At 36.7% G+C, this 20,968-nt stretch overlaps 1 protein-coding gene across 1 annotated transcript; it reads left to right on the top strand.

The window, feature by feature from the left end:
- The first annotated feature begins 8,506 nt into the window (after positions 1-8,506).
- On the top strand, positions 8,507-19,700 carry LOC115215715 (plasma kallikrein). The gene is made up of 6 exons (XM_029785008.2): positions 8,507-8,655; positions 9,697-9,853; positions 12,642-12,766; positions 18,032-18,163; positions 18,299-18,444; positions 19,481-19,700. Exons 1-6 carry the CDS (start codon positions 8,550-8,552, stop codon positions 19,634-19,636), a joined length of 822 nt encoding a protein of 273 aa, XP_029640868.1. The 5' UTR covers positions 8,507-8,549; the 3' UTR covers positions 19,637-19,700.
- The last annotated feature ends 1,268 nt before the right edge of the window (positions 19,701-20,968 follow it).

Below are 20,968 nucleotides of genomic sequence, written 5' to 3'. Positions count from 1 at the left end.
CAGTAATTCTTTAATAAATTTTCTGTTTTGTATTTCTTGAAATTTTTTTTTTAAATTATGGCTGTACCTCATAGTAATTTGAGAGTATTTAATAATCTTTTTTCCTTTAGTAAGTAAAATACGGAACATCTTTCTTACACAAAATTTCTATAACTAAAATAATTCTTATCATACAGCTATGTACTTCTTACCACCGACCAGGAATGGTCGTGAATTTTCTTTTCCGTCAAATGACAGATGCGGTCAGGAAAAGAAGAATTTTGAACCAAGTTTCCATCTGGCCAGTAGAATCTGTTGTACGCCGTGGAAAAAGCTTAGCAGCATTCCGTCTGTCATTGCTTTCTGAGTTCAAACTCCGCCGATGTACGCTTTGCTTTTCATCCTTTCGGAGTCGATAAAATAAGTAGCATTTCAACAGTGGAGTCGATATAACCAACAAAACACCTTCCAATAAATTGCTGGCTAAAATGTCGGAATTTGAAAACAATATTATACATGAACTGAAATATAAATGCTTTGTCTCGGTTATTTGTCTCTAAACACATTCGTAAATGAACGTGTGTGTGTGAGTGTGTGAGTGTTGAGGTTACACATAACTTGAATGACAGCCGTGTTGTCTTTATATAATTTTGTTTTTGATTTCAATCACTTCGTAGTTTTTCTTTTAGTGCTAAAATCACTAACATGTATTGAAGTAATACTTTTTAGGTATCCCATTTTCAGAGTGGTTTATTTTTATCTATTTGGAGAGCGTATACGTAAAAATGGATTACATGGAGTAAAAGTGTTATGGATGAAATCGCAAGCTAAAGGAGAGAAACAGAGTCAGGTTTGGCTTAGAATAAGGTAAACGAGAATTCCATCCATTAATAGGACCCTGACACCTCGTTGATGAATAAATTTTGTGAAGATAATATGGATTCCTTTTTGTTTTCTGGTTATTTTCGTGACAGAAACTCCAACACTAGTTAAGAACCATTACCAACTGTTTTACTGTAATATAGCGAGATTATCTAAATAACTGTACATTCGTTAAGGTCTTTATACAGAAAAAATAATCTCTAAGGTTTTGCTAGAGTGCACAGATAGTAACAGGAAAATATACATCAACTGGCATACGATTGTCATAAAATACAATTTATAGAGTTACGGTGGATATTTAGTAAATTTAGGTAATTACACCCGCACGATTTTCAGTAAGAAAAAAGAAACAACTCGGATATTTTGCGTGGTATCAAGTAGTCTGACCTCTTCATGTGCCACAAACGCCTTGTTTCTGTTCTGAAAGAAGGATTGGGTTGACGCCGAATCCCCCCTCCGTACCAGAATCATTGGAACGTTTTTCTTTTTCGTTAAATGAATTACGTTGACCTCCTAATATGTCACACAACCTTTTTTGGTCCAGAAAATGGGGTGAGGGGTAACCCTAGAAAATTACGCCCCACCTTTATTGGTATGTACACCTGCACGATTCTCACTAAGAAAAATAAAATTTGGATGTTTTGCATGGACTCAAGTACTCTGACCTCCTAATATACCGCAAACCCTCATTTTTGTTCGGTAAAAGGGGTGGGAACTGGACCTCCCCCTACACCTGAATAACGAGAAATTTTTTGCATTATTTCTATTATTTACATTCGACGGATATTTGTACTCATCTTGTTTGTTGTTAACACAATGTTTCGGCTGATATACCCTCCAGCCTTCTTCGGGTGTCTTGGAGAAATTTCGAACCTGGGTTCTCTTTCCTAAGGTGCTTTTCGATGAGTTGTTATTATTGTTCAGGTCACTGCTTGGAATCGAACTCAGAATCTTGGGGTTAGTAACCCCCATTCTTAACCAGTACGCCATACGCCCATGTCCAAGAAGTATAGAATAAAAATAACAAAACTTTGAAAAAATAAAACACTCAAAAAGTACGTTCATGAATCTGTTTTGCAAGATTCAACATGTGACATCGTGTATTGAAACGGATGTTGTCGTATTTAAGGATGGTCATATTTTGTTTTTAAGCGATTGTTTGTTGCCAGCTTAATGTTGCAGTCCCAGCAAAGGGAAGAACGCTACTGTTATTTTCAGCTGGCTATGTGACTCAAGCGTACTGTCCTTGACTTTACGAACAGGGGAGATAAGCACCTCCAACCAGCAAAGCCAGAATCTAGAGACTATTTTCAGTGTCATTTCTCTTTATCAGTCTGGAGTATCTTGGCTTGCTAGCTATCGACGCTTGTTCACCTTTGAAAATAGAATTTCACGTGAAATAAATTCACTCTTCTACAAAATTAGAAATATTGCATTTCTAAATCTCTCAGAGAGTCTTATACAGTAGCAGCACCATAAAGTTATGGTTTGTTACTAGCTTAATTTATTTTTACTTGTTGCCAAATAAGCACATGCAGAACAGAAGCAGGGAAACACGTGGGTGGAAGAGTCACTGAAGAGGTCACAGATACTTGACAAAGGATTTCCAAAAAAATAAACATAAGATAAAATAAAAACAATAGCAAACGAGTGAAGAACGAAAATATAATGCGAGTGTTTATTTGGCAAAATAAATAAAGGAATAAATAACACTAGCTGACACCTAAGTACTACTGACCAGTTGGTCGACATCAGAGTACATATACATACGCTGAACACGCAAGCAAGCACACAAAGACACGTTTACGTATCACGAACCAACAAACGCATACAGCATGTAGACGCTACTTTGTAAGAGTATGCAGTAATCACTCGTCATAACATGGTCGACCTATGGCGACATCAGCACATCACGGACTTTTCTGGCTAATATATGTAAATTTATATCGCGGGCTCCTCGGCATATCGCGGGTTTGTACGACCGATATGTATTTATATTTTTGTAGATTTTAATCCTTTCTTCGGTAAAAGAAGCATGTTCACTCCTTAAAATTGATAAATAAAAATGTAGTACAATACTGCACTATATAAAACATTAATTAAAATTCATTTATTTCGTTATTGCCCACATGGGGCTACACAGAGAGGGGACATACAAGTACAGGCAAAAGTATTAAGTCGATCATATCGACCAGTACGAAACTGGTTCTTATTTAATCGACCCCGAATGGATGAAAGGCAAAATCGACCTTGGCGGAATTTGAACTTAGAACGTAGTGGCAGACGAAATACCTATTTCTTTACTGCCCACAAGAGGCTAAACACAGAGGGGACGAACAAGGACAGACAAACATATTAAGTCGATTATATCGACCGCAGTGCGTAACTGGTACTTATTTATCCGAGAGGATGAAAGGCAAAGTCGACCTCGGCGGAATTTGAACTCAGAACGTAGTGGCAAACGAAATACCTATTTCTATTTCTTTACTACCCACAAGGGGCTAAACATAGAGACGACAAACAAGGACAGACACACGGATTAAGTCGATTATATCGACCCCAGTGCGTAACTGGTTCTTATTTAATCGACCTCGAAAGGATGAAATGCAAAGTCGACTGCGGCTGAATTTGAACTCAGAACGTAACGGCAGACGAAATACCGCTAAGCATTTCGCCGGCGTGCTAATGATTCTCCCAGCTTGCCACTTTAATTGAATTAAAATATATTTAAAAAATATACGTAGTGTTCCGTAGAAGAGTAAACAAAGAATCTCACATACTTTATGGAAGACGAACCTCGGGACATGAGTTTGTGGTGTTCTTTTGCATCTACATCTATAAAGGCAGGATTTGTGAGTGTGTGTGTGTTAGGAGGACATTGGTCACGATCATGGCTGTTCTTTTGTCAACTTATTTTTTCCCGAGGCACCACAGGATAGCGGTAAAAATCGATTTTCAACCATAACTTTTATCAATTTTCAAGTCGGTGAAATCCGCAAGTTTGTTAATATGTGTTAAGTCTCCTGTGTTGCAATGGCGAAAAGTACAATGCAGAAAAAAAAATGAACCCCTCTGAAAGAAATGTATATATAGTTTTAATTTTTCTATTTATTTCATTTTAAATGAAATTATGAATGTTAGATAATTAATGCTGGTTTCTTCAATTTGAAAACAAAACCTAATGACCATGTAATTAACAACTAGCACATTTTCTTTTTTAGTTTACATCCGAAATTATGGTCATCCTGACCTGTATATTACGTTCACGTGCAAGCCAAAATGTGTAGAAATAACCCGCGAACATTACGCTGGGCAACAACCCACCCACGGGCATGATCTACTCGTTCGAGTGTTCCGGAAAAAGTTGGCCAAATTGATTTAGGGGCCAGTCAAGTGAGACATGTACACCTTGGAGTGGCAGAAGAGAGGGAATCCACATGCTCACATTCTGATTTGGCTAGCGACGAAAAGCAACTATAACGACGTGGATTCTATCATCTCGGCTGAGATTCCTAACCCTGCTATCGACAAGGAGCTATATGACATCGTTGCGGGCTGGGTGTTGATGACCATCATGCGTGCCTACAGTAGGGGATCATGCAGTAAGGGATTCCCTAAGCAATCTGTTAATGAGACGTGAACCGATGGAGACTAGTGCCCCCTGTACAGACGGAGACGGCCTAAGAACGATGGCTTCACCACAACAGTAAAGCGAAGTAAAGTCGACAATCGGTGGGTTGTCTGTTACTGTCCGCTTCCCTTGACGATTTCTAACGCCTATATAAATGTTGAATTTTGCAGTTCCGTTAAAGCTATAAATTACATTTGTAAGTACGTTAACAAAGGCTCTGATGCCGCCGTATTCGGCCTTCAAAGTGCCAGTGGAAGGGATCACGTTTCTGAGTACCCGTCGGGGAGGTACATCAGCAGCAATGAGGATTTTTGGCGTATCTTCGGTTTCCCCCTTCCACCAAAGGCATCCGGCAATCGTGCATATGACTGTCCATTTGAAGAACGCTCAGGGCGTATACTTTTCTGAGCGCTATGCTGCCTAACTTGCTGCCCAGCCGAAGGAGGCAACAATTACTGTTTTTCTTTTTATGTTGTGTCAAGCCGACACATTTGCAAAGCAACTTATTTATCCGCAACTGCCGTCTTACATTGTGTGGGATAAAAATATTTGCACGCGAAGACAGTCGAGGGTAGACGTCGATAGGGGGCATCCAGGCATTAAGTTTTCGGATTGCCTCGGGAGGGTATACACGGTGCACCCAAGCCAGCAGGAGTGTTTTTATTTGCGACTCCTTCATGAAGTTGCAGAAAGCTTTCGGGGCATCAGAACTGTTAGAAAGGTGTGCTATGACACGTCTTGGGTAGCCTGCATTATTTATAAGAGGATACGATATATTCATTTATTCTTTGACTTGTTTCATTCATTTGACTGCGGCCATGCTGGAGCACCGCCTTCGATCATAGCACTCATTCTTTGTAAGCCTAGTACTTATTCTATCGGTTTCTTTTGCCGAACCGCTAAGTTACGAGGACGTAAACACACCAATATCGGTTGTCAAGCGATGGTGAGGGGCAAACACACACAACACACACGCACACACACATACATACACACACACATACATACATACACACACACATACATACATACATACATGCATACATACATACATATATATATATGTATATGTATGTATGTATGTATGTATGCATGTGTGTGTGTGTATATTATATATATATATATATATATATATATATATATATATATATAAGACGGGCTTCTTTCAGTTTTCTGTCTACTAAATCCACTCAAAAGACCTTGGTCGGCCCGAGGCTATAGTAGATATACTTACTCAAGGTGTCACGCAGAGGGACTGAACCCGAAACTATGTGGTTGGGAATCAAATTTATCACCCAATTACACCTCTGACAAGAACTTGCAAGAAAAACTGAAAATTACACCGAAAATATACGTTCAAACCGAGTATAGATATTCTGACAGGATGAACATTCGCGTTCGTATTTGACTAGCATAAAATGCTCCAGAAATGTACGTAAAGCAGTGAAGATGTTCTTCTACTGAGTAGAAGTACCCCATATAAATCCTCATAGCATTTTAAGTTCTTGGTATTTTGAAAACATAGGTCGATACATACATCTATGAAATATTCGTTTTTGTTTAATTAAAAATTTTTTTTAAGATAAAAGACAGTTCTAAATTTTGAATTCAATCCCAACCATACAAAGAAAGATATTGAAAGGCACGAAAACGTCAGAGTGATAAAGAAACAAGGAGGGTAAGAGGTGGTCGTGAGATGTGCTAAAAATAACAGCTAAATACCCCTTAAATCAGACACAAAATCTTTTTTCCTTTTTTTTTTTTTTCATAAAGAAACAAGGAGGCTATCAGGTGGTCGTGAAATATGATCAATAGCCGTTAAACCAGACACAAAATACTTTTTCTCCTGTATTTATTATGCTCATATGAATTCCCATATGTCGAAAATATTCTCGCAAGACTTTTCTGAAAATTCCAGAACCGTTTATTCAGTATGCAGTTAAAGTGAAAAAATTATTGAAATTAATCATTAATCATTTTGCCCCAGTATAGACCTTAGTTTTCGAAAAATGAAATTTATCAACTTAGACATTACTGTAGGAAAAATTTTACATGGAACACAACAGAGGAACGCATTTGGATTGTTGAACACCAGAAATTATCTAGATATTTTATTGGCAACCTCAATTACAGCTGGGTCTAATGTTCAGGGTAAATTTCTTGAAAATAAATTACCTGTAACCTGACGGTTTGAAACTGCCTCAACTACATCAACAGCAATGGTAGCCAATGTTTACGCCCAAAGATGATGCAAGAATACAAAATGGTCATGCAATACTTGCAATGTAACATCTTTAAACAAGTAGTAAGAAAATGAGAAAAGAATTTGAGAATAACTCATTCTGCCCCACTTCCCTGTTGTTATTTCAAGTATTTTACAAAATGACAACAAAATAGTGAAGAAAGAAAATTCGGTTTAATGAAAATATGTGAACATAAAAGTAATAATTCTAAAGCTGAAAAAAAGAAATGCATTGAGCTGTTGAGTGTTTTATTCTTATAATTAAAACTAAAGTCAAAATCTAAATTTAGCAACATATTACTTACTTCTTTCGTAAAATAAGACCAGTTTTCAGTGGTACCTGAAGTAATGATGTTTACAATGGAAATATATGTTTGTGCATATTTGTGTGTGAGTGTGTGTGTGTGTGTGTGTGTGTGTGTGTGTGTGTGTGTGTGTGTGTGTGTGTGTGCGTATTTTTAATGGTCAGTGGTCAATCTAAGTCAATCTAATATTGAACTGTAAAAGCTACCAGTAAAGTAGCCCGATAGCCACTAGAATTAGTAAACTAGTACGGATTCATAGAGATACCTGTTCAGTTTTCCGGAATGTCGGTGTTGTAATTCTATTATGTTACGTTGAACAGCCATAACGTTTGAATCAGAACTTCGGAAATACGATGAATATTCCTTAAATCTTTTAGTTTTATTAAACCTCTTTAGCTAAGTTTGGTGTTAGATTTGCCAGATCTAATATGACGGGACACATGTAGACATTACAGTAAATAACCGATGCATGTCGTTGAATACTTAGACAAGCGATTGGACAAACGCGCCCAGAGGCCTCTTGTTTGATATTGTTGTCTGGTAATTTGTTAATTATTTCTTAAGGACGGAATAAAATTTAACATGTCTGGCCATATGGCAAAGCTAAAGAAGGCGTTTGAGAGTTAACAGCTGAGCTTAGAACTTGTTTTGATAGCAACAAAATATAAAGAAAATGTATTGATATTTGATTTAACTCACAACAAAAATTTCTGTGAAATGCGTCAGATTAACACAATCCTATCAGTTTCAGAGATGTCGTTATATTCTTCAGGAAAACTTCTTTTACACTGAAGCGAATGAAAATAATGGCTCTATTGATTGTTTCAATGGTAAAAATAGGAAACATTGACCTACAAGCAACAGGCATTAATCTCTATTTTATTCAGACAAATGTTTGCTTCTTTATATTTAACATATGAAAAATGTGATTCGAAAGCCATACTTATATGTATGTATGTATGTATGTATGTATGTATGTATGTATGTATGTATGTATGTATGTATGTATGTATGTATGTATGTATGTATGCATGTATGCATGTATGTATGTATGTATGTATGTATGTATGTATGTATGCATGTATCTCTGTATGTGTGTATGTATGTATGTATGTATATATTTGAAATTCATAGAAAAGCAAAAGTCGAAGACAGGTGTATGAAAAACAAGCAAGTGTGTCAGTTTGAAGACCGGGGAAAAATGAAAGTCTTTTAGTTTCGGGCTCACGACTTTAACAGAAAGGAATGAGAGAGAAGAAAAGAATGAAAACAACTCATACATTTCAAGCAATCCATATATATATATATATATATATATATATATATATATATATATATATATACACATATAAAATCTCTCTCTCTCTCTCTCTCTCTATATATATATATATATATATATATATATATATATACGTTTATACATATATGTATGTATGTTTGTTTGTGTCTGCGGATGCATGCATGTGCAGAGAAAGGCAGGGAATGAGGGGGCAACTGACTTCCTATAAATATGCACTACAAACTGTGTGCATGCAGATCTCAGGTTTTGATCACCATGCATAAATCTCTTCGATTGATCATCCTTGCAGTGGTGGCCTGCTGCTATGCAGTACCCAGTAAGTAAGAAAACAAAGCTGCGTGTTTTGACATCTTTTCGATTTCGTTAATTATCCTATATGCATCTTATAGCATTAATGCTTTTAATGTAGAATTTTTATGTATAATTTAATAACTTCAAATGTAAATGTTTAATTTCCTGTTTAATATACAGTTTACGAATGCCTCTCAAATACGGAAAAATTCTTTACGAATAATTTTTCGGACATAAAGCGTCCCGGGTGACGAATGCTGTCTTGAATAACGAAGATGCAAACCGCCAACAACGGCTGAAAATAAACAGGAGAACGTCTGTTCTTCTGTCTCTGGCTTTCCCACTGTTGACATACCTTTTAAATGAATTCGCTAGGCCCTCTCTTGAAATTCCTATGGAAAAATAATTTCGAGTGACAAATGGCCTTCAAGGGTGAATTAGATTCATAAATCGATTTGCATAGTATTTGCATTAAATTCTTTACCATCTTCAATTTTTTATGACGCATATCGAGATTAGATTTGCTTTCGCGAGTATATTATTTGAACACAAGATGGAAAATGGTGCGAGAGGTAACAAGGATATGATTGGATCCTTGCTTCAATGGCATACAGTGTAAACGAATTTTGAAGTTGCTTAATTACTTCTGTAGTTTTTGAAAATAATATTAGATGGAAATACGGCAACAATTTACATTTACGTTGCCTATTTATCATAATCAAAATGGCGTATATGAACCTCAAAAATTTGACTGCTTTTTATTTTCATGACACAAGATGAACTGTGACGTTGAATCTAAAACAAAATATCGGAGTTAATTAAATACTTCTGGAAATTATCTGACATGTCTTATCAAAGTATTATAAAAGTTTAACACTTAAGCATCGAGGAGGATGTGAAAAAAGGTCTAAATATTCCATCATTGGCACTTCATAGACATATTTCTTTTCAAAATTTCTCAATCACATATGAATGAGTGATTTACTCAAGCTTGATTACCACAATGCTAATGCGATCCGATAAACGTTTGTGCAGTGAGAGAAATGAGATATTTTCTTGTTTTCAGTGAAGGAAGTAAACGAACATATTGTGGGTGGAACTGAAAGTCGACATTGTGAGTTTCCTCATATGGTATACATCAGTATTGACCTACGTGATGGAGGCACATTCTGTGGTGCAACTTTGATTGGCAAGAAACATATCTTGACAGCAGCCCATTGCATGTAAGTATGTTTGATTGTTTTGGTTGTTGGGTTCCACTGTTCTTGGGCTCCGTTTTGAAGGATTTAATTCCGCAACTATCCCCACCTCCGAAGAAAAAAAAAACTTCCCCAATTATCATATTTTTTAAGTCACTTATTCTATCGAACATTTTTTGCCGGATCACTAAGATGCGGAGACGTAAGCAAAGCAACAGCGGTTGTCAAACGGTGGCTGTCGTGGGACAAACAGAGGTACCAAGACACACATATGTCTATGTGTGTGTATATTTATGTGTGTGTATATTTATGTGTGTGTATGTGTGTATCAGGCTTCTACACAGTTTCTGTCTACCATGTACTCTCACACTGCATTGTGCGATCCGGAGCTCCTTCAGAAAATAATTGCCCAAGGTGCCGCATAGCGGGACTCAAAAGCCAGCTTCTTAATCACACAGCAACGCTTGCGACTATGATTCGTGTTTATATTCCCACTGAAAATTTGTTCCATTTAGATTTATTTTCAAATATATAAATCAAAATTCTATAGTTGCTGTGGTTGTGGTGGTGGTGTTGGTGTTGGTGGTGGTGTTGGTGTTGGTGGTGGTGGTGGTAGTGGTGGTGGTAATGATATCAGTGGTTTCATGCATTTTGCCTCGTATCAGCGCTAGTCATCTTGACTTATGAGAAGTGTTGTAATCTTGACAACCCTGTCTGGTTGGAGATGTGGCAATTTATAATCCCATGTATATATATTGCCATATTTCAAAATAAAATTGAATGAGATTTCAGGGATATTTAACAGTTACTTCTAGCAGCTGAACCTGCTAAATCGAAAGCTTCTACTACACTGCTTGACCTCCTAGAAGTGGCAGTCCAATCTCTTTCAATTTACATCCTACCATTTTAATTTCCAAACATTCAAATTTTAGTAATAAACAAAAATAATGAAATGCAAAATACAGATTTCTAATATTGATTTCAAGTTTCGGCACAAGGCCAGCAATTTCAGGAGAGAGGTAAGCGTCGATTGCATCTACCACTTTGTCCAAGTGGTACTTATTTTATTGATACCGAAAGGATGTAAGGCAAATCGACCACGGCAGAATTTGAACTCAGAACAGCTGGTTTGTCGTCGTTAGTTTAGTCAGATATCAACTTTTGCACAAGGCTAACAATTTCGAGGCAATTGTAAGTCGTAAACCTGGACACCAGTGCTTAAATGATATTTAATTTATCGATCTCGATATGATGGCAGGCAAAGTAGAATTCGGCGTGAATAGAACTCTGACCCTAATGACGGACGAAATGCCGCTATGCAATTTAACCGTCGTGTTAATGATCATGTCAGCTCGCTGCCTTAGACTTTAGTAAGACATCAATTTTAAATTTTGGTTCAACGTCAGTTATTTTGGGTGAAGTTGATAAACCTCGAAACGATGAAAGACCATGTAAGGATCGACGAAATTCGAACTCCGACTGCAAAGATGGACGAAATGCCGTTAAGCATTTGGCCCGGAGTGCTAACCTGTCTGTCAGCTCACTGTCTTAAGGTTTAATAAGATATCTTAAATCACTACACGAAAACGAAGCGCATAGTTTTGGCGCAACTGGTTTCCATTGATATGAGTGAATAGATACTAGAATACTGGGGGAGAGACAGATATTCCTATATCAGGGAGAAGATTTCCTGCATCGACGTTTCACACACTAGACAGAACAGCTAAATCTCATTCAAAACCTCTGCATCATCTTCAGAAGGGAAGAACACATTGCATAATGCGGTATTAGAGAAAGTAAAATAGGATGGTCAGATGAGGAATGCTGTTAATCACAAGCCTGCTCAACAACATCTACGAAACATCTACGCAAAACTGTGTTTCGCGAAATGGACGATATTAACTCCTAAAAAGCGAGACATATCTTGCGTCCATTCACCTTCTTCGTTCCCCATTCATTCGTGGGTTATGGGATAAGATGCTCAGGTGCTTTCTCCTCTCAGAAGCGATCGGCAATTCACTTTCCGACTGGGTCTCCAAGTGTGACCATCTGTTACTATGGATGGTATACAACGTTCGGGGTATCCTTTCATCGTTTTATGTTTGTAAAACCCATTTCCATTGATTATCTTGCGTGTGAAACAGCTGGTAATTTTAGTGGTGAAAATTATTTGAACTCATTTTATATTGATGAATAGACGCATTATTCTGTTGTGTCTAGGGATAGTCATTCTATTTTGTACCTTATAATGTAACATAATCACCGGTAAAATTTCCACTTAATTCTTATTTTTATTTTCCTAAAATATTCGTTGCGTCTTGCAACCTTTTCAATAGTCTTGACTCTGTCCGTTATTTACATTATAAGGCACGTGTTACATTATAAGGCATAAAAAGAAAATGACTCTCCCCAGACAGAACAGAATATGCTTCAACACACGAACTCACATAAAGAGTCTTACAAACCAAATCCTAAAACGACGCATTTATTCGTTTCACGAAAATCAATCTGTTGGCTGTAAATTGTTGTGGCTTGTTTGAGTTTGTTGAATCTTGACATAGAATGACTGAGTGCTGGGACAGATGTTTAAAGAGAGTTGCTAAAAGAAAGGGCATGATAGTTTTAAAATGTATATGAAGCACCGACCTAAAACATAATCAAAGCTCCAGTACATTTCCAGTTTCATCTGAGCAATGATGATGATGAAGGGTAGAAAGAGTAGGACCACAAATACTAGTAACAAGAGCAGGGTTAGGGATAGATAAAATGGATTTTTATATAAGTTGAATTTTCTTTTTTTTTTTTTTTTCAGTAAAGACAAAGACGTAACGGGAATTACTGCTCACTTCGGATCAACCAACAAGAACAACGCAACAGTTCGTATACCCGTAAAGCAATGGAAATTACATCGAAATTACGTGAGAGGGCGTACATTCGGTTAGTAGATTCTTTCTTTTGAGAAATTGTTACAGAAATTAAACTTTTTGCATGTTTTGTTTTTGCATTTGGTTTCTGCGATTCTTTATGTAGACTTTTATACTGAAACAGATGTCGTTGTATCTCGGTTGGGCCATTATGCCAATAATAGATACACGCCTAGATTCTCTTTCGCTTCTTTTAATACTAGCCAATTCGTTAACATTTAACCATTTAACTAACCGACCGTTTGAGTAGTTCTTCAGTGAATCAATCAATCAATCCATCAATCGAAATTTCAATTAATCAACTTGGTTTGTCAGAAGTATCTTCGTTGGCATTGGTGATAGATGATTTGTAGCTTCTATCAGTTGGTACCACAATATTAATATTTTCCCTGTGGATATCAGATTTAGCCACTGGAAAGTTCATAACCCTTAACTGTGGAAAGCAGTTTTATAAGCCAATGACTTTTTTCTTGAGGAATGTCATGTTTCAAACTTATTTTTATTGAAATATTTCTAGTTTACTGAGACAACGTGACTTACTAAAATACAAATTCCATTTTTTTAATTACTGCAATATCCATGAATTTTAATTTTGAAATATAAAGTGTAAAACATTTCTTCGAGTGGAGAAAGCTTTCTCCATCCAAATCAATACAATATCAAAGGAAACCTTCGTTTCCACCATTTGTTCAACTAAGACTGTCTTAAATAATACATTGAAATAACGGTTTATCTAAGACCTAGTGTAGTTAAAGGGATAAGCCCAAATATTGCCAACTGCGCAAGTTATCATTTTCATAGTGCAGTCAGAAACATACTATTTATTTCAGGCATCAGCTTTTACTTGGTTCAGGGATTAGAGTACGACTTGCTGAGGCACTGCCATAAAGAGTTTTAGTTAAATAAATTCACCCTCATACCTTATTTTAAAGGCCTGTTCTTTACTTGTCATTTATGCCGAACTGCTATGTTAAGACTACGTAAGCAAACCGCGCTTATCAAACGGTTAGAGGATGGGACTAAGCTCCGAACAAAGACACGCACACATACCTATGTATCTATGTCAACATCTATCTATCTATCTGTATATATATATATAATATATATATATATATATATATATATATATATATATATATATTATATATATATATATATATATATATATATATATATACATATATATATTATATAGAGGGTACTATTATTCATAGGTACCGCACGCTAGGAGGGACTCTTGCAGTCAAAACTACTAAAATAAACAAATTTTACCGAATGCAAAACTTCAAAGCAAGTCATTTAAAAACAGAATTTAGTTACGTATCACCTGTGATTTCTTATAAAGATTTTATCCTTAATTTTAAATTTATATTTTTTACCGGAATAGTTCAATACTGAATTTTTGTTCCGAATAGGCAGATTGTTACCGAAATGCATTGCGAATAAGCCCGCCATTTTCATAGATATGTAAAGATAAACATTCGTACATGCTACGACGAATTCTACGGTTGTCTGTCGGGTATGCTATATTGTGTTTTTTCCTTACATGTCTTGAGTTCGTTGCACTGAAGAGCATAGAATCCATATTCTGCATTGATTGCGAAATCACAGGTGATATGTAACTAAATTCTGTGGACCGGTGTATCCTGTAAGTTTAATATTCAGTTTTGGATGCTGGTAGCGCAGGGCCTGGAATTTTTCAGCATTAAACTGCATATTATTATCCTCAGCCCATCTGTAGATTGAGTCCAACACCTGCTGCAGGTGTGCAACATCGCTGGGGTTCTGTATTTTCTGCGAGACTTTCGTATCGTCTGCATAGCTGGCCAGAGTGGCTATCCGGGCCTTTGAGGGCATATCTGAGAGGGCCACTATAAAAAGCAGTGGTCCCAAGACAGTGCCCTGTGGAACACCGCTCACTATTTGTGTGTTCATAGAGGGGGCTCCATTAACCACTACTGCCTGACTCCTATCTTTCAGGAAGTCATGTAACCACACTCCAAGTTTTCCAGCTATGCCGAGGTCACGCAGTTTGTGGCATATCATACCATGATCCACCTTGTCAAAAGCTTTTGCAAAATCAAGGTAGATTACGTCCACATTTGATTTGTTGAGTAACTGCCTCAATACCCAGTCATAATGTTGTAAGAGCTGGGTCAGGCAGCTCCTACCTGGTCGAAAACCATGCTGGGTATCACTCTGCAAGTTATTTTCCTCAAGGAATGCGATTAGTTTCTTTGTGACTATCCGTTCCATGACTTTGCTGATGTGTGAAGTCAGAGAGATAGGCCTATAGTTTTTGGCATCTACTTCCTCCTTTATGTATTGGGCATATTATTCCTTCCTTCAGCTTGCTTGGCAGTTTGCCATTCGCAAGAAAGCTCAGGAAGAGAATCTTGAGGGGTTTTGCCAGGGCATGCTTATACGCTTTGGGGAGGATGGCTGGGAAACCACCTGGACCAGCAGCTGAGTTTGTGTCCACTTCATCTATGGCTAGTAGGACATCTTTTTCGCTAATGTCAATACATTCTATTGTAACCTCCTCGCTGGTTATAGGTGAGACGGCAAAGAAGTCCACTGGTTCATTCACTTGTCTGTGTTCCAGCGGGATGGTAAAGACACTTTTGAACTGGTCATTCAGCATCTCACTGATCTTAGTTGGACTGTCTGTGAGGGAGCCATCCTTTTGGAGGAGGGGTCCTATCGTGTAGTGCACTGAGACTGTTTCTTTCGCGTAATGAAAGAAGGCCTTTGGGTTTGATTTAATATTTTATAAAACCCAGGCTTCTTTGTCTGCTTTCTCCTTCACATAGGATTGTTGCAGCCTCTTTTCGATTTCCATCAGTGTTGTTTTTATGCGGGACGTTTCGCTACCTTTGGGATGTTGGTTGAGACGATTTGCAACCTTCGTCCGTCGTCTCATGAGGATCTTCCTGTCTCTTGGAATCTTGCTCCTATTTGTTTTGGCCTTGTGCTCTGGGACATATTTCTGGCATACGGCTTGCACAGAAGACATGAAACATTCTAGTTTCATGTCAATGTCTGGTGTGGAGAAACATTCCGGCCATTCCTCTCTGAGGATCTCTTTTTGGATCGATTTCCAATCTGCTTTGTGGAAGTTCAGATTGGAGAGATTTCGGGTGCTTCCTTTAGGCTGTATGTCTCTGGTTACTTTTGGCCCAAACATAGACAGCTCTATTATGTTGTGATCCGAAACTGATGTCGGTGTCACTTTCACATCATGAATGCTGTCCATATTGTTCGTGAAGCAGAGATCCAGAATGTTATTCACCCTTGTTGGATTGAGTACAACTTGCTCCATGAATAAGGCATTGGTGAGGTTGAGCAGGGACTCCACCTGTACTTGCTTGCAATGAATCATTCCTGTATGTGACCTTCGGGTCATTTGACGTTGGGGAAGTTGAAATCACCCATAAGAAATATGGTCACGTGGTGTTCCAGATTCATGAGGATTTCTTTAATTCTTGTGAGGCAATCTTCAAACTTGCCTGTGTGATTTGGGGCAACCGGTGGGCAATATGTATTGCATATTACTATATTATGTTGTCTTATGTATATAATTAAAGTGTCACATACTGATTTTGAGTATGTCATTAAGACCTGGGGTGTGAGGTCATCTCGGATGTATACAGCAACCCCACCATGGCTCCTTTCCCTTCTGTCTGTTCGCAGTATGGCATAGTTTGGTATGTGTACTTTTGCGTCCTCTATATCAGGGTTGAGGTGAGTTTCCACAAGTGCTATGCATAGGGCTTGATTGCATGCAGTAAGATCTCTCAGGAAAGAAATTTTGTTTCTATTTTGATGCAACGGGCCCCCAATATTTAGTAAAAGTATTGGGGTGACGGCTGTGCAGGCGTTAGGAGAGGCCATCCCGTGTCTGTTGACTGTGGTGGTCTTGTATAGTGGTGGGCAGGGTTCCTTCTCTGTGCTTGGTGTAGCCAGGTTAGCTGCCGGACAATTCTTTGCGCCATGCATAAAAAAGACTCTTGCTCAGCTGCTGCGTTGCGCAGAACATCTGAGGAGCGCACTTCGTTTTTGAAAGTTTTCCCGGGAGACATTTTTTTGTGTTCCCTCGGTAAAGCTTTTCTCTTTGCGTCCCCTGAAGTTCTGGCGGGGTGTCGGGTGGGCGAACCGGCAGCTTTTGCCGTCCTCACCATGCCAACATATATATATACTCGTCTTCATCTTTTGTGTTCTTTTGTAAATTCCAAACATATATATATATATATATATAATATATATATATATATATATATATATATATATATATATATAATATATATATATATATATATATGCATATATACATATACATAGAGGGCGAACATTCACACAGTTTCCATCTGCTAAATTCACTCTCAAGGCAATGGTCGACACGGGTCTCTAGTAGAATATACTACTAATTCTTAACCACTCAGCTATTCCTGCGTCTCCGACGTTAATAATAATACCAATAATAATAATCCTTTCTAGTAAAAATACTTGAAATTTTGTGGGAGGGGTATACTAGATTACATCGACCCCAGTGCTCGATCAAAGTCAAAGTTGCCCTCGGCGGAATTTGAATTCAGAACATAAAGACGGACGAAATGCTGTTAAGCATTTTTCACAGCTTGTTAACGATTCTGGCAATGATGATGATGATGATAATCATAATTCAGCACCAAGCCGTGGCTGTGATGGCCTCTGATCTTGATTGATTGAAGGTGTTATCCTATTTTGTCAAGGCATAGAAGATGGGCAACAACAAATATTCTGCTTAATACTACAGATTTGTTTGTCAGTTGTTTGATCTTAAACAGTTGAGCTTTCCATTGTTGGCTGAAAATATGTGTATCTCTGATCTTGATCTGAAGTGGTTCGGGAGCATCATATCCATGTGTTGAGAGGAATTGTGTGGGGTGTGAACAATTCAACTGTGGAAATATGGGTGTTTTGTTCATCATATATCAGTAACTCTTATTATGGAAATTTTAACGGGATGTGCTACTCGATATAAAGAAAATTGCAACTGGATTCTACCCACAAGTTTATGTGCTGTTTATTGTGATATGAGAACACTGTCACGTACATAGGGTTTACATGCATGTGCCTGGTGTACACTTATCAGGCGGGGAGTCGTGTTGGGTATATTGAGTTTCGTATAATTGTACCCGAGTGTCACTTTCATATGCACTGCTCTCTCACTCAATTTTATGTGATGATATAACAAAATATTTCAAAAATGTTTGTTGTTCTTCCCGTAATTTTTCAGATAGTGACATTGCTATCTTAGAATTGAAGTCACCTGTCACGACCACCCGATGTATCAAGCCTATAGAGGTACCAAAAAAAGGAGATACATACAACAAGAGATGTATCACTGCTGGATGGGGATCGACCGGAGGTATGTCATGTCACTTTATAATATTTTATCTCTGGAATTGAAAGTTTAGTTCCAAATATGATTTATACATTTATTAACAAAATTTATACATTTATTAACAAAATACTCCATGTTTTTTTGCTTCTATTTATCTAGAAAATGGACATTATCCAGACCAGATGAGGCGAACTAATATTGATATCATCCCAAATGATAAATGCCAACCCTATTCTCCTGGCGCCTCGGCTGAAATGCATATCTGTGCTGGCGACCTCTTAAAAAATGGAAAAAATATTTGTTACGTAAGATGACGCTTATTCATGATTTGAGATTATAAGCATATTTGTTCCATTTCATATTTTAATTTTTTGTATTCCACCCATCCATCCATCCATCCATCCATCTGTTCATCTATCCATCCATCGGCCCATCCGTCTTTTCATCTATCTTCATCCACTATTTCTGCTTGAGTCGTAAGGGCAGAGTCCATAGGAATCTCTGCTGTATGCGGAGTGAAAATCAAGGAAAATATGCAGTTGTAGTGACGAACATACATTTGTTGAGGTATAATCGCCCACTCTTTCCTTTAAATCGACATTGACTATACAGGTACACGGTCTGCTACACGTCAGATGTCGAAGTGAATGTAAAGTAACGTAAAATGAAATGATTTCCTCAACCGTACAACGTAACCCGGTCAACTGTTCCGCTCTCTGATCCACCTGATCAACAATTCAACACTCTAAACATTAGGTCACTCATCTTTGTCCTACAGAAATTCTTTTTTTCGAAATCCTAATGCAACCTCAATGGGTTGCATTAGGATTTAGGAATATTTGAATGGGATTTTATTTTATTTTGAAAATGAGCCATTTTCATCGTTTTATGTCTCTTTCTATCTCTCTCTCTCTTTCTGCTTCTCTCTCTCTCTCTCTCTCTTCGCCTGTGTCTGTCTCTCTTATTCTCTCTCTCTGTCTTTCTCTCTCTTTCGCTCTTTCTAGATATATTATTAATAATTTTGTATGAATTAATCTGTCTCTGTACAATTATGTATTTGAATGATAGTTTTTTTTTAACAATTAATTTTTAATGCTTGAATCCTAAGTAGATAAAGTTATATGTAAAAAGCCAACAAATATTGTTTTTAATTTTTAAAAAAATCACTTCTGGTAGAAAAAAAGAAAGACTGGCCCACAAGTTTTGTTTAATACAATATTCACATGTTATTTTTAATAACCTTATCTACTTTGATATCAAATGCTTAAACTTAAATTATTTCACGTTCTGTCAAAGATTCCCAATATTTATGTCATAATTTTTAAAATTATTATTACGCAGGGAGATTCTGGCGGTGGTCTTATCTGCAGGAGGACCTCGGATAACAAATACGTCGTTGCTGGCATTTCTTCCTATGGCTTTGACTGTGATGAAGGATTCGGTGTCTTCACAAATACCGCCAATTACAGAGATTTCATTGATCTCCATACTTCATAATAGCTGGTTCCAAACAATGAATCATTTTATTAAATGAATAAATCTTTAAATCAAATTTGTCTTACTATTTATTCATTTGCTTTTTTTTTTGTTGTCGGTTATCTTTTATTTTTCGTCAGTCATTAGAATATGACCGTACTGCAGCACCGTCTTGAGGAAATTTTAGTAGAAATTTTAGTAGAATAAGCCTGGTACATGTTCTTACGTTTTTTTTTATTTCGCTTTTGGAATGAAAACCGGTTGTAAAGCGGTGATGGGAGAAAAACACAGATCCAAAAGCACACGTCACACACACTCACGGACAAACACACACACACGCACACACATCACACACACACACACACACACACACACAACACACACACACACTCATATATATATATATATATATATATATATATATATATATATATATACATGTCTGTATGTATGTGTATATCTACATATCTCTCTCTCTCTCTCTCTCTCTCTATATATATATATATATATATATGCCGCAACGAATCTCCTTAGAGAGTGGTGCGTATATATGGTGGGAAAAGATAGTTGTGTGGCTATATTCAAATATATATAAATATATATATATAATAATAATAATAATAATAATAATAATAATAATAATAATAATAATGGTTTAATGGCCTACCAATGAATACTATGAGTTTCTTTGCCCTAGGAGTCGGGAAGACACTCGGCAAGAAATGGAAGCAAATTTGAAAGAAGAAAAAAAAAGTAATAAAAATAATAATAATAATAATAATAATAATAAGTAACACTCTGAGGAAAAGTAATCCTTCAAGGGGTGAGATAAACATCCAATTCTCTGGAACTTCAGTTGGATAATATATAAATATTAGTATAGTTCAATAATGAAGTTGAATTAAATTTGGAGATATTCAATTGACAATCCAATAATTTATTTATATTACAATATTCCATTAAATACTTTAAATATAAAATATAAACAACATAATAAAAACAAATAATTATGAAAACCATTAAAAGCCAAGAAATTGTTTCGACATATACATATATATATATATATATATATATATATAATATATATATTTCTGATATACATAATCGCCGTTCCATTATATATATATATATATATAATATATATATATATATATGTCACTTCAGGTCCCTTGCTTCAGAAAGACGAAATCCCGTATGACAGGTAGGCTGGATTGTAAAACTTAATTGAAATGTCTGTGTTATGAGCGTGGGTGTTACCTAATCAATCTTACATAAAGTATAAAAAAAAAAACAAACAACAAAAAAACTTTAACGGACGATACAATCAAGTAAGTGCAATCCACAACCACCGAA

The sequence above is a fragment of the Octopus sinensis genome, linkage group LG9 (assembly GCF_006345805.1).
Source record: "Octopus sinensis linkage group LG9, ASM634580v1, whole genome shotgun sequence".
In the NCBI taxonomy this organism is placed as follows: domain Eukaryota; kingdom Metazoa; phylum Mollusca; class Cephalopoda; order Octopoda; family Octopodidae; genus Octopus; species Octopus sinensis.
This window is presented reverse-complemented; position numbering and strand designations above follow the sequence as displayed.

What these genes read in the sequence shown, in the direction of transcription:
- LOC115215715 (XM_029785008.2), top strand. Translation starts at nt 8,550, where the DNA reads ATGCACTACAAACTGTGTGCATGCAGATCTCAGGTTTTGATCACCATG. An exon ending in TTGACAGCAGCCCATTGCAT is followed by an intron (nt 9,854 to 12,641) that starts GTAAGTATGTTT and finishes TTTTTTTTTCAG; the next exon opens with TAAAGACAAAGACGTAACGG. An exon ending in ATGGAAAAAATATTTGTTAC is followed by an intron (nt 18,445 to 19,480) that starts GTAAGATGACGC and finishes ATTATTACGCAG; the next exon opens with GGAGATTCTGGCGGTGGTCT.